Consider the following 12093-nt stretch of genomic DNA (forward strand, 5'->3'; position numbering starts at 1 on the left):
AGAGGCATGTCCCCCTTTCACTTCACAAATCAGGTTTGCTTGGAATTAAGGCAGTCATTTTCGTGCTAAGCAGATACCACACTGGGTGGGGGAAGGAGACACCACAAGTAGTGCTTAAAGGTGACACTTCTGACATCACACCTAACATGTCCAGTTAAGAAAAGTTTCCATTTAAGAGGTAGGAACTTCTCTCTACTTTTCCTCCTCCACTGGCCAGTATTCGTTGCCAGAACCGTGTCAAAGCTTTAGGAAAAAGCAGTGTTCTGGAGAGAGGACAGTTAATCTAATTAGAGATGAGCGTTACTAAGCAGATAACCCATCCTTAAAATGCCGCATGGCCGTCAGTGTCCCCATTCCTGACACTCTAGGCAGTCTGAATGAGGAGACTTGTGGCTGCAGTGACTCATCCTCATTCAAAGCCTGTCACGAACCATTGTGCACCAGTGGCACAGAGGGAGTGAGTGGAAGTGAAATGTTGAATTAATTAATTCATTAATGCACCTCTACAGAGACACCCCTAACTGAGTCCCCTCTGGCCTTGAAGCTCGGAGTGTGCATGTTACCTAAAATTCCCTGGGGTTACATCACATATGTTGCATTGCTGCAAGGCAGGGAGACATTCTCCAGCATTCCTTTGCCTATTGTCCTTAGAGATTTCAGATCACCTTTGGTGTTTGTCTAGTGCCGGGTGGTGGTGGTGGTGGTGGTGGTGGTGTATTACTTCTCTAACTTCAATACCTTATCTTTCAAGAATGCAAATATTTCACTGAATAGTGATGCTGTTGGACTTCTGTTTGGGAGAAGAAACTCCATACACAGGGCTCTCCCCAAGGGCTTTTGAAGGGCAAGCCCAGGAATCTGCTGAGTAGATAAAGACAGCAGTTGTTGCAGGCACTGTTGCAAGGCTTGTAGACCATTACCAGTAGCTGGCTAATTGTCTCATACAATGGGGCAGTGTGGTGTGGAAACGTCAAATATTTAGTCAGCATGCATTATCTCTAAGGAAGCAATAGCAGCAGAGTGGTTAAGAACAGAGGCAGCGGGACATGGACTCAAAGGTTCAAACTCCAGCTTTGCTATTGACTAGCTGTGTGACCTTGGGCAAGTGGCTTCACTTTGTGCCTCAGCGTTCTCATCTGCAAGAAGGGGCTGATGATAATACTGTCTACCTCATCGGGTTGTTAGGATTAGGTGTGGTGATGCGGGGTGTTTTTTTCCTCAGTGCTTGGAACAGTATTTGGCACAGAGAAAGCACTCAGTACTTTCAGTACTGAGCAGCTTGTGTTATTACAACACCAGGAGGTGCTTTAGGTGGTACAAAAGAGAACTAACCAAGCCTCTGCCTTCAAAGAGCTCACAGCCTATAGGGGCTGGCAGATGAATGTACGTAAAAGGAGCACGAGCAACTCAGCATGGTACCCACAATACATTTGGGTACAAGGGCAGCAGTTCAGAATGAATCACAGTGGTTCTAGGAGGCCCTCAAGTCCCATCAGAAGAGGACTAGGCGTCTGCCGGGAAGGTGGGTAAGAACTTGAATGGCTTTTTTTGCCTCCGTTTTGAGAGGAGGTACTCAGAATAATGCACATTCTTAGTCACATCCTCACTAATATATTGACTGTCCTTTTGAAATAGACAGGCTAGCGGTACCTCATTGAAGAGTAGAAAACATATAAGCTGTGTTTAACCTAACGAAGTAGAATTTGTGACCTGATGATAGCCATCTGAGGTGTGAAGGAATTCCAGGGTGACATTGTGTATATTGGCCCAAATATGTGTTCTCATAAGAAATCACCTTAAAACCAGGGTTCTAGTGAGGGCCAACATAACTCTTATTAACAAGAAAGATTTCCCAGAGGCCCTGAGCTATGCATAGGAGTTAGGCCCGCTTTTTATTTTCCTTTTGTTTGTTTTTTGTTCTTTTTTTTTAATTTTATTTTATTTATTTTTTTATACAGCAGGTTCTTATTAGTTATCCATTTTATACACATCAGTGTATACATGTCAATCCCAATCTCCCAATTCATCACACCACCTGCCCCCCACAGCCGCTTTCCCCCCTTGGTGTCCATATGTTTGTTCTCTACATCTGTGTCTCTATTTCTGCCCTGCAAACCGGTTCATCTGTACCATTTTTCTAGGTTCCACATATATGCGTTAATATGCGATATTTGTTTTTCTCCTTCTGACTTACTTCACTCTGTATGACAGTCTCTGGATGTTCTTTGTTCTTGCTATGGTTGTTTTGTTTTGTTTTGTTTTGCCTTAAAAATAACTACTATATAAAATTTCGCTCATTAAAAATTAAATTATTTTAAGATTTTAAAGTGTAAAAGACATAGAAGGACATAAAAGAAAAAAGTCAAACTTCCTCCAAAATCTTACTCACTGGAAGTAACCACTTTTACCATTCTTTTATGGAGCCATCTAAAAATTTTCTGTGTATATTTGGACACATATAAAATGTATGAGAGTAATGCGTATGCAGACCCATTTTTACCGCAAATAGAATCACACTGTGTACATTCTTAACCAGTACTTGTATTTGTTACAATGTATCTTGGATTTGGTTCTATATCAACACATATAGATCTACTTGTTCTTTTAATGTCTGCATAGTATGCCATTTTAACACTCGTGGCTTTTAAGATTCTGCTCTACATTTTGTCTGGCTAAGGAGAAAGAGTAGAGACGTAAGAAACAGAACATGATATTGGGGATGGGGGAGAGAGATTGAGACACCTAAAGGGATAGGGCAAGATCAGAGTTTTTGAATAGTTTTAAAATAGTGCCACTAAATTTTAGCAGCTGTAGACATCAGTCGAACCAGTACTTTTGGTTACTGCTTCATGGAGTAAATAAAATAAAGTTTTAGAGCTAAGCCATAGGCCAGCTCTTCCCAACACTTCTGTAACCAGAAACCATGCTTAATTTACTAGAGTCTTTTGAGGATTTAAATAGCACATGGATAGAGCAGAACAGTGGATGCTATTTCGACTTTCAGAAAGTTTGGCAAGCTTTTAAACTCAAAGCTGTTTTTAAAAAATTGAGTCACGATGGGACTGGGGAGCAGTGTTCAGTGCTGTCTCCTTAGCACCAAGTCCATGGCTTGGAGGTAAGAAACAAAAAAAATAGAGCTAAAGGGGCATTTTTCTGAATGGCAGAAAATAGACAGTAGGGCCGCAAGGGATCAGCTATGGGACTAATTTGACTTAATATTTATAAATGATTTGGAAGAGGCAGTACAGGGCAAAATCACTAAGTTGGCAGATGTCTTTACAGTATTCCAATGAGGATAATAAACTTCAGGAAGAGGTTTGTTTTGTAGGAGTGGGCATAAAAGCGGCCGGCAGGCTTCGATAGGAGCAAAGCCCAGGGAAATGTCTCTAGGGACACATTCCTGAAGTTCATTTCAGAAGATTTATAATGAGCCTTACGTCTTTCCCTGTCACTTGGGTCTCTGCTTCAGGTATCAGTAGATGTAAAGAAGAAGGAGATGGAGTTGGCAGTATCATCAAGAGGGAGATTATATTAAACAGGCAGCATTATATATGAACAAAAAAAAAGGAGGCTAGTGGGGAGCTGGTTCACACCAGATATATAAACAAAGAATGTTGCTTTAATACAGCCCCCAAAGGCAATTGGTATTTGATGGTTGGTGATCTGTGTGTTCACTAACTTTTAAAGTTAGGTAAGCTGAATGTGTTAGGCTACCATTTCAGAAGAAATGCAATCAGATGTTCTCTTCAACGTTCCTACAAAATATTTTTCTTCTCAGAAGATGACTTTCAGTTATAAAAGTCAGACCTTGATTTCCTGACCTCCTCTGCTATCATGCGTGGTAGCATCGAATCATGTCCTTAGTATTGGCAGATGCCTTATATTATGGAAGGGAGCATCTAACACGGTCAGTCAATATCTTCTGAAGTTGTGAAATTTTCAGTAATGAAGAGATAATGAGGTCTTCCCTGTCACCTCACACTGTGGATGAGAAGCTCAGATGAGCTGAGTGATACAAAACTGCTATGTAAAATGCTGTGCAGAAATACAGTAGTATTAATGATTCATTGCATGTCATAATTTGGGATTAGAAATACAAACTGATTAAATTCTAGAAACTTATGCTTTATAGATATTAATGTAAATGTACAAAGAGCGGTATGCGAGGGTGTTCTTTGCAGCATTGTTTATATTAGCGAAATATTAGAAATATCTCAATTGTTTATCAGTAAGGGATTGGATAAATAAATTATGATCTAGCCATACAGAGGAATAAGAACAAGGCAGTTACTTATGTTCTGACGTGGAAATATATTCAAGATTTATATTAAGTGATAAGTTGCAAATCAATATGACTAGTATGATTCCAGTTTTGGTTAAAGCTACATGTTAGTATATGCATGTGAAAACCCCTAGAAGAATACCTATCAAAGTGTTAACCATGGTTCTCTCATGGAAGGATAGGATGATACAAGAACTTTTGCTGTGTGCTTTGCTTATTTCTATACATTTGAATTGTTTACAATGAGCAATATTATTTTTGTAATTAAAAATATTAGTAAAAGAAATATGAATTTACCCTTAATTCTACTGCGTTATTGTAAATTTTTTTAAATGTATAAAGTAGGGGCAAAAAACCTGCAAATTTTTCCATTTCTTTAAGAAAATATTCCATTATCAGGATGAGCAAAAAGCAAAAAAGGGATCAAAAACCTCTTCCCACTTTGGTAACAGTGTTCTGGTCTTTCTACATGATGGAAGATAAAGGAAGAAATGAAATCTGTTTCTTGTTCTGTTTTGCGTTTGTTTGCTTTGTTTTGCAAGATGAGGAGTAACTCTACGTAGAGGTCTGGAACCATGGGGGCAGCGAAGCAGTCACCTCAGTAGTGAATTACTGTCCCAGTCAAAGTTGCCAAAGCCCCACACTGAAAGGCAGAATTGCCCAGGATTGTTAATATCCCCATTCTCGCATTGGTAAAGATGTCCATAGATACCTTGAAACTTCAATCCTGAAGCGAAAGCCTATGGCTTATCCGGGGGCAGCAAGTTAAAACCTTCCCTTGAGCTGGTGTTCTGTCTTCCCGTGGAGAACACAGACAGAAGCTGGCCGGCATAATTTATGCTGCAAATGGCTTAGGAAAGCGTCCTGAAAAGCAACCCAGCTCCCAGACCTGCAGGAAATGATGGGAGGAAGAAGTGGAGAAGAAGGAAGAGGTAAAGAACACGCAAGAGTCTTTCTTCTTCAAATGAGTAGAAAGCGTACTCAGAGTTAAGGACCTTCCTGTGTGCTTCCCTGGCCAAGACCCAGCAGCTCCCTTAGCATAGCTCTTCTCACTCTGCATGCTCTCTGGACTGTACACTAGACTGAGGGCACAATAAGGACAGAGACCTTGTCCGTCTTGTTCATTGGTGTATCCAACACCTAGAAGAAAAGGATGTTGAATGAATACTTGTTGACTGTTGAATGTTCTCTACTGCAGATAGACCCTATCTGGAGCGGTCTACCTTTGTACCATGCAGTCATCCCATGGGTTGGAAGGCTGAAGAGAGCTTGCGGTCAGCTTGACCATTGGTGCCAAATACAGTCAACTTGCACTTTGCTTGGAACTCTCTTGTGACAAACCTTTTCTTTACCTTCGTGTTTCCCAGATACAGCCAAAAGGCAGCAAGAAATGGAATGAAAAATCAGTTCAACCTCCATGAGCTGAAAATGAAGGGCCCTGAGCCAGTGGTCAGTCAAATTATTGACAAACTGAAGCACATTAACCAGGTATGTGTGTATCCAACAAAAAATGGAAATGGCAAAAAAGTGGTGGATGGATGATGTCCAGTGTTCAAACTGTGTTCTTGGGCTTTTGGAGAGGCAGCCATTGTTCATTTTCTTCAGATTCTCTCTGCTAGAAAAGGACTTCTGACCCTTGTTTTCCACCCCACTTTTAAATTATAAAGAAAACATTGTAATATAAGAGAAAACAGAAGGAAAAGCACTTCTCACAACCCAACTAGTCTATTTTGTTTTCATTTTCACACGTTCTTTTTTAATATTCATAAAATCACACAGACTTTTTACATAATTGGAAGTATACAAGTGATTTCTTGAAATGAACACTATATTGGAATATAATGAGTTCTTGAAATGAACACTATATAATGAGTTCTTGAAATGAACACTATATTGGAAACACTTTTTCATGTTGCCATATATCTTCATATTAATCATTTTCTGTGGCCGCAGAAGATTCCTTTAAGTATTCATTATAATTAATCAATCTGCTTTGGCTATGCATTCAGATTGCTTCAAATTTTTGCCATTATAAATAAAGCTACCTCTCCTGCATAGCGCTATCTCCTGATCTTAGATCATTTTCTTAAAATACTGGGGTTATTGGGTTAAAGGATGTGAGCATTTTAATGCATGTTTCCAAACCACTCTCCAATGGGGACGTATCGGCTTTCACTGCCACCAGCAAGATACGAGAGGACCAGCTTCACTGCACCCTTGCCAACTTCTGACTCACTGCCATGCACCGAGACACCCACAGATTCCCTTAACCTGTACACAGTTTTTCCTCTCAGAAGGAGTTTAGTAACTAAGACACAAATAGAAGTTAGTTGTGCCATCTGCTTGTGATTGCTTTGTGGCCACAATTTTTTAAATGCCATCAAAAATGCCACCAGATACCAGAGTGACAGTGTTCCTACCCCACGGTCCACGGGTGGGAAGGCGCTGGCACCACTGACTTCTATTTGTAGCCTAGGAAGAACTTAATGAAACTAAAATCCTTATGCAAGGACAGAGGTTTCTGTATGACAACGCTGGCATGATTTCATTTTTTAATATGAAGTTTAGCAGTGAAATTTTTGCGGTTTTTAGAAAATGTTTGGAAGGGCTTTCTAATAGTGGTGTATTTCACTGCAAATGGCATGTGAAAGTATTCGCTACACTTTGGAGTAATAAATAGCTGTTACTGCTGCTGAGCACAGGATAGTGGCAGTATTTGCATAACAGATCCTTCTTTTGGTGAACTCACAACCTCACTAAGTTCTATAAAGCCTGGTTAGATATAGTATGATTATTTCAAAACACACCTCTGAAGAATTCAGAGCACGGTGTAAGCCACTCACTGCTGAACTGGTGTGCTTTACCTGGGGACGATGGCAGTATTGCTCCTCTGAATTATTTCCAGATTATCTCAAACCAAATGTGTCTGTGTGGCTCCACTCCACTGGCTAGACCCAAGCACTGGTGAGGCTAAAATCTCAGGGTCCGTTACTGTGCCCCTAATTCTAAATGAAGAATATTGTCCACAGATCTCTTTGGTCAACAGACGTTAAGGAACACCTACTGTGTGCTCAGCCAGGTACCAGGGAGTTTGAGGATTCAAAAGAAGTCTAACCTGTTTTCACAGCTTCCTTGGAGGAGACGCACAAGCATGGAAAGTGCTTAAATACAAATAAAAGGCAGCCTATAATGAAGAGCCAGGCAGTGACGCTGCTCGTCAGTTTTGGGTGGTTTGCTTAGGCCTAAGGTGGACTAGGCTAGTGTAAGAAGGGTTTCATAAGAAATATCAGAGAAAGACCTGTGACTGGATGCCCACCGTGAAAAAAGGGAGAGCTGCATCAGACCATATGATCCAACAGTCTCTAAAAATATTTATAGCAAGCCCCTTTAGTAAAGACTTTGGATGTTTGATATTAATGCGGTGGGAGACCATGTAATATCATGAAAAGAAGATGGGCTTTGGATCCAGATGGATCTGAATTCACCTGTGTATCTTACTAGATATATAACCTTGGGCAAATCATTCAACCTCTCTGAGCTTTAGTTTTCTCATCTATAGTACTTAGAGTTGTCAAAACCGTCCCTTACAAGGTCATTATGAGGATGGGATATTATATCTATGTATCTATATCTATTTATATTATCCCATTATATAAAATTTATATATAATTATACAATTTTACATATATACACAAATATATAATTGCACGTGCGTGACACAGTTAAGATGATTAGTCCATTCAGGATTTTCTCTATAGGCAGGACTTGAGTGAGTTTGAAAGGGAGCAGTATTCCAATACTTTTTGCCAGTCTAATTCTGCCACCCAAATTTTGGGTGGATCAAAAAGATCCCTTTGATGCATCTCTCTTCTCTCCCATATTGTTTCCTTCTTTCTATTTACACTAACTTCCAGCCACAAAAGCTGAAGCCACTTCACATGTGGGGAGGTGTATATTGTCAGTGTCGGAAAGGTCGCCATTATAATTACGTTTGCCATGGATGTATGTGTGAACATTTTTGGTTCCCTTACAAATACCATTGAGCAACCAATTAATTCTCATTGATAGACCAGTTTTACCTGTTTCGATTGAGCTGTTAAATTGGTTGGGCTCCAAACACCCACACTGATTTTTTTTTCTCATCTGTATTGCTTTACGTGGCCAAAACATGTCTTCTTTCAGACCCTCAATAAAGTTCATATTTTGGCCATGATTCAATCTGAAAGTGAGATACTTTAGAGAAGTCGTAAAGAAGAATGTTAGGATGGTGATGATGTTGATGATGATAATGTGTTGTATTTGTATAGCATTGAACCATATTTCAAGGTGCTTTCATGTCCTAAAAGTCTAACTGCTCATGTTGGAGAAAATATCCAGCCTGAAATTGTATAAGGTATAGTACTGTCAAAGAACCATGCTTTTCAGGAACTCATTGTTATCCTTGGTTATTATTTCATCCTCACTACCTCCTGTGAGGTAAGTGATAATGTTTGTCCTTTTTTTTTTTTTTTTTTTTTTTTTTTTGCAGTACGCGGGCCTCTCACTGCTGTGGCCTCTCCCGTTGCGGAGCACAGGTTCTGGACGCGCAGTCTCCGGACGCGCAGGCCCAGCGGCCATGGCTCACAGGCCCAGCCGCTCCGCGGCATGTGGGATCTTCCCGGACCGGGGCACAAACCCGTGTCCCCTGCATCGGCAGGCGGACTCTCAACCACTGCGCCACCAGGGAAGCCCTGTCCCTTTTTTATAGCTAGGGAAACTGAGGCAGAAAGCCATTAAAGGCTGTGCAGACATGCTGCCAAAACATCCGGTAAGTTCAGTTGAAAATTCAATTAATCATCCAGTTGTTTCCTGTACCCTGCCCAACATCTGGATTCACTGAATGCCTGGCTAAATTGACCTAAAGTTTTAGTGATGAGGAGGTGAAATCAAGTTAACTTGCCCTGGTTCACATGTAAGTGAGTGCTGAATCCAGGAGTGTAATGTTACTTTCCTAAGCCCCTCACTTGGTGCTGCATCTATTAAACTACAGTAGGATGCTCCAACGTACACAGCTATAAATGCGGAGATACTTCTGTCTATGCCCATGTGTGTCCATCCAGATGGACTGTAGCTAGGCCGTTTATGAGCACATCCCAAAATAACTCTTCACTTTCTTCCATGGAAATTCTCAGCTGCCTCCTTTCAGGTTATGGTTACTGTTGATAGCACTGGAAATAATATATTCACTAAGGGAATAATGTAACATTATTTCCATATTGACAGTCTCACGGTGTAACCTTGAGGGGATGGGTTCAGGGTCAGGCCTGGGCCCCTTTCCTGGGAAGGCCTGCAGGTGTGGAATGTCCTCCTCTCCTCCTTCCAAGCCAGAGTTCTTGTGTAACATTCCCACGATTGGAAATGAGGACCCTTTTTATTTCCTTTTCAGGTTCTAATTTGTGTGAGGATTTATTGTCTAGTGTTAGGAGAGGAATTGAACTCTTTTAAGTCTTCAGTGTCAGTCCTGGCATTTGCTGGGCCATATTGCTTTAAAAAAACCAAATTTTGTTTTTCTTAGTATCCTGCTCCAGGGCTCCTGCATGGAGAGAAGGACCCACAAATACCAGGAATGATCACAATACATTCTTTCCCACGTGACACTGTGGGCCGTTTGTCCTCTAACCCAGTTCTGTTGGTAACATTTTCTCTCTAAGAGTAGCTATGTGGTTAGTGTTAATTTAGCAGTCAGTACCTAAACTGCTACAGAAGTTATTGTTCCCAAGGAGAATCTAGCTTGTTTATTGTTTTTCCCGTTTCAGTTCAGGTTCAAATGAAATTCCAGAAATTGTTTCCCTGCCTGTTGTAAACAGTTGAAGCCACAGCAGTCAATACCTGCTCATTTAGTGTCAGAGCTTTTCATTCAAAGTTGGATAAAGTCTCATCTGTTTGGGATGGTTGAAATACCCAACTGAATGGTGGGGGTGTGGACGAGGTAGCCTCTTAAGATTCCTTCCAGCCGTGTGATTCCGTGATTTGTGGCTCAAGGTCAGGCTTTAACCCAGCACCCTCTTGTGAACAACTCTTGTGACTTTATTCTCTGCCCTGCCACTCTTTTTTTTTTTTTTTTCCTGCCACTCTTTTTAAAACACCCTGTTCCCAGGTCACCCCTTTCTACTACGTAACCTCTCATCTTTTCAGAGATTCTTCCCTTCCCACCCGTCTTCCAGCCTGGGCAGATGGAACTTAAACTTGCCCTTCCCCCCATGCAATTCTTCTGTTCTACTGCCTTGTTCTCATTAGGCTATGAAAACATTAAACTGTACAAACACTTTGGCATTTATCACCTTTCTCCAGAATCAGATAGGTGACCTGCCTTCACATCTTGTTAGCCGTGTGACTCCATACGAATGATAATAATTCTGCCATAAATTTGCATAGCACAATTCTGTTTGTAAAGCTCTTTCATGTACATTACATAAATTGATCTCCACAGTGACTCTCAGAAGCAGACATTATTACCTAGATTTACCAGATGAAGAAACTGTGGGCACTGGAAGTCTAAGTGATCTTCATATAGTAAGTGGTAGAACTAGACCTAGAATCCAGGATACTGGCTTTCAGTCTCTGTGCTCTTTCCTTCGACATCTTTAAAGCCACGGCACACCTTGCTATGGTTAGTATGATCCATATATAAAAGATGCGTAGAAGTACAAAGAGCAGAAAGTCCTCAATTTGTCTAATGATTTCCAAGTCCCTAATATAGTAATGTCTGTGGTCTGAAGCTCCGAAATCAGCAAAGAAAGAGTAAGCACGTTGTTTACCAAGTCTCAGTTGGGAAGAGTCTTAGAAAACTGACCACCACAGAATATGGTGTGGAAACTGAGGTACTTTGAGCTATAGACAGCAGACAGACTTTTGATTAGCTATCTCGAATTCATAAAATGATTTTAAATGGTCGAAGAAAATTTTAAATGTACAGCAGACGGTGGAATGTCTCCACTTCCATCCCCCTTCACCAATACCTGAAAAGTATGTTTTAAGATGCCTGACAGATTACTCTGGTGTCATGAAAAGACACTGACTTTTGAAACAGAAAGTTACACATTTTGTTTTATAACTTTATTTATTTGTTTGTTTGTTTATTTTTGGCTGCGTTGGGTCTTCATTGCTGCACGCGGGCTTTCTCTAGTTGCGGCGAGCACGGACCATTTTCATTGCGGTGCTGGGGCTTCTCGTTGCGGTGGCTTCTCTTGTTGTGGAGCACGGGCTCTAGGTGTGTAGGCTCAGTAGTTGTGGCGCATGGGCTTAGTTGCTCTGCAGCATGTGGGATCTTCCCAGACCAGGGCTTGAACCCGTGTCCCCTGCATTGGCAGGCGGAGTCTTAACCACTGCGCCACCAGGGAAGTCCCAAAAGTTATACTTTTGATCAGTTAATTAATAAAGTTGTTACATGTCAGAAAAGTACCCAGGACATACCTTAGTATGTAATTTTTTAAAATCTCTAAATGAATCTCAGGCATGATCGAAAATGCTTTGAGTAACTTTTTCCATAGTCTTCTCACAGTAAAACCAGTGAGGGTCATAAAATGCTAGCCTACTCCAGTGGTTGCTAGAAAAGCTAACACTGATCTAACATTTCTAAACAAAAGGAGAAACCTTTTGAGAGTCAAATTTTAAAAAAGGCCTTTCCAAATGAAAAGATGTGCCAGTGTCTGTCACACTTCTTCACATGCAAATAGTGTGGCAGAACTCTAGTAAATGCCATTTCCATATGGAGCCACAATGAGTGTGTGTGTGTGTGTGTGTGTGTGTGTGTGTGAAAGACAGAGTATCTA

The 12093-nt window shown here is 40.9% G+C and overlaps 1 protein-coding gene across 1 annotated transcript in view; it reads left to right on the forward strand.

Annotated features, from left to right (window-relative positions):
* GPC3 (glypican 3) overlaps positions 1-12093 on the forward strand; it is a 444823-nt gene that overhangs the window by 310427 nt on the left and 122303 nt on the right. Inside the window, exon 6 of the mRNA XM_027092440.1 lies at positions 5650-5770. Within this exon, the coding sequence (XP_026948241.1) occupies positions 5650-5770 (121 nt within the window). The remainder of the gene's footprint in view (positions 1-5649; positions 5771-12093) is intronic.

This window comes from Aethalodelphis obliquidens, unplaced genomic scaffold (assembly GCF_003676395.1).
Source record: "Aethalodelphis obliquidens isolate GAN/ISIS:26980383/991018 unplaced genomic scaffold, ASM367639v1 scaffold78, whole genome shotgun sequence".
In the NCBI taxonomy this organism is placed as follows: Eukaryota; Metazoa; Chordata; class Mammalia; order Artiodactyla; family Delphinidae; genus Aethalodelphis; species Aethalodelphis obliquidens.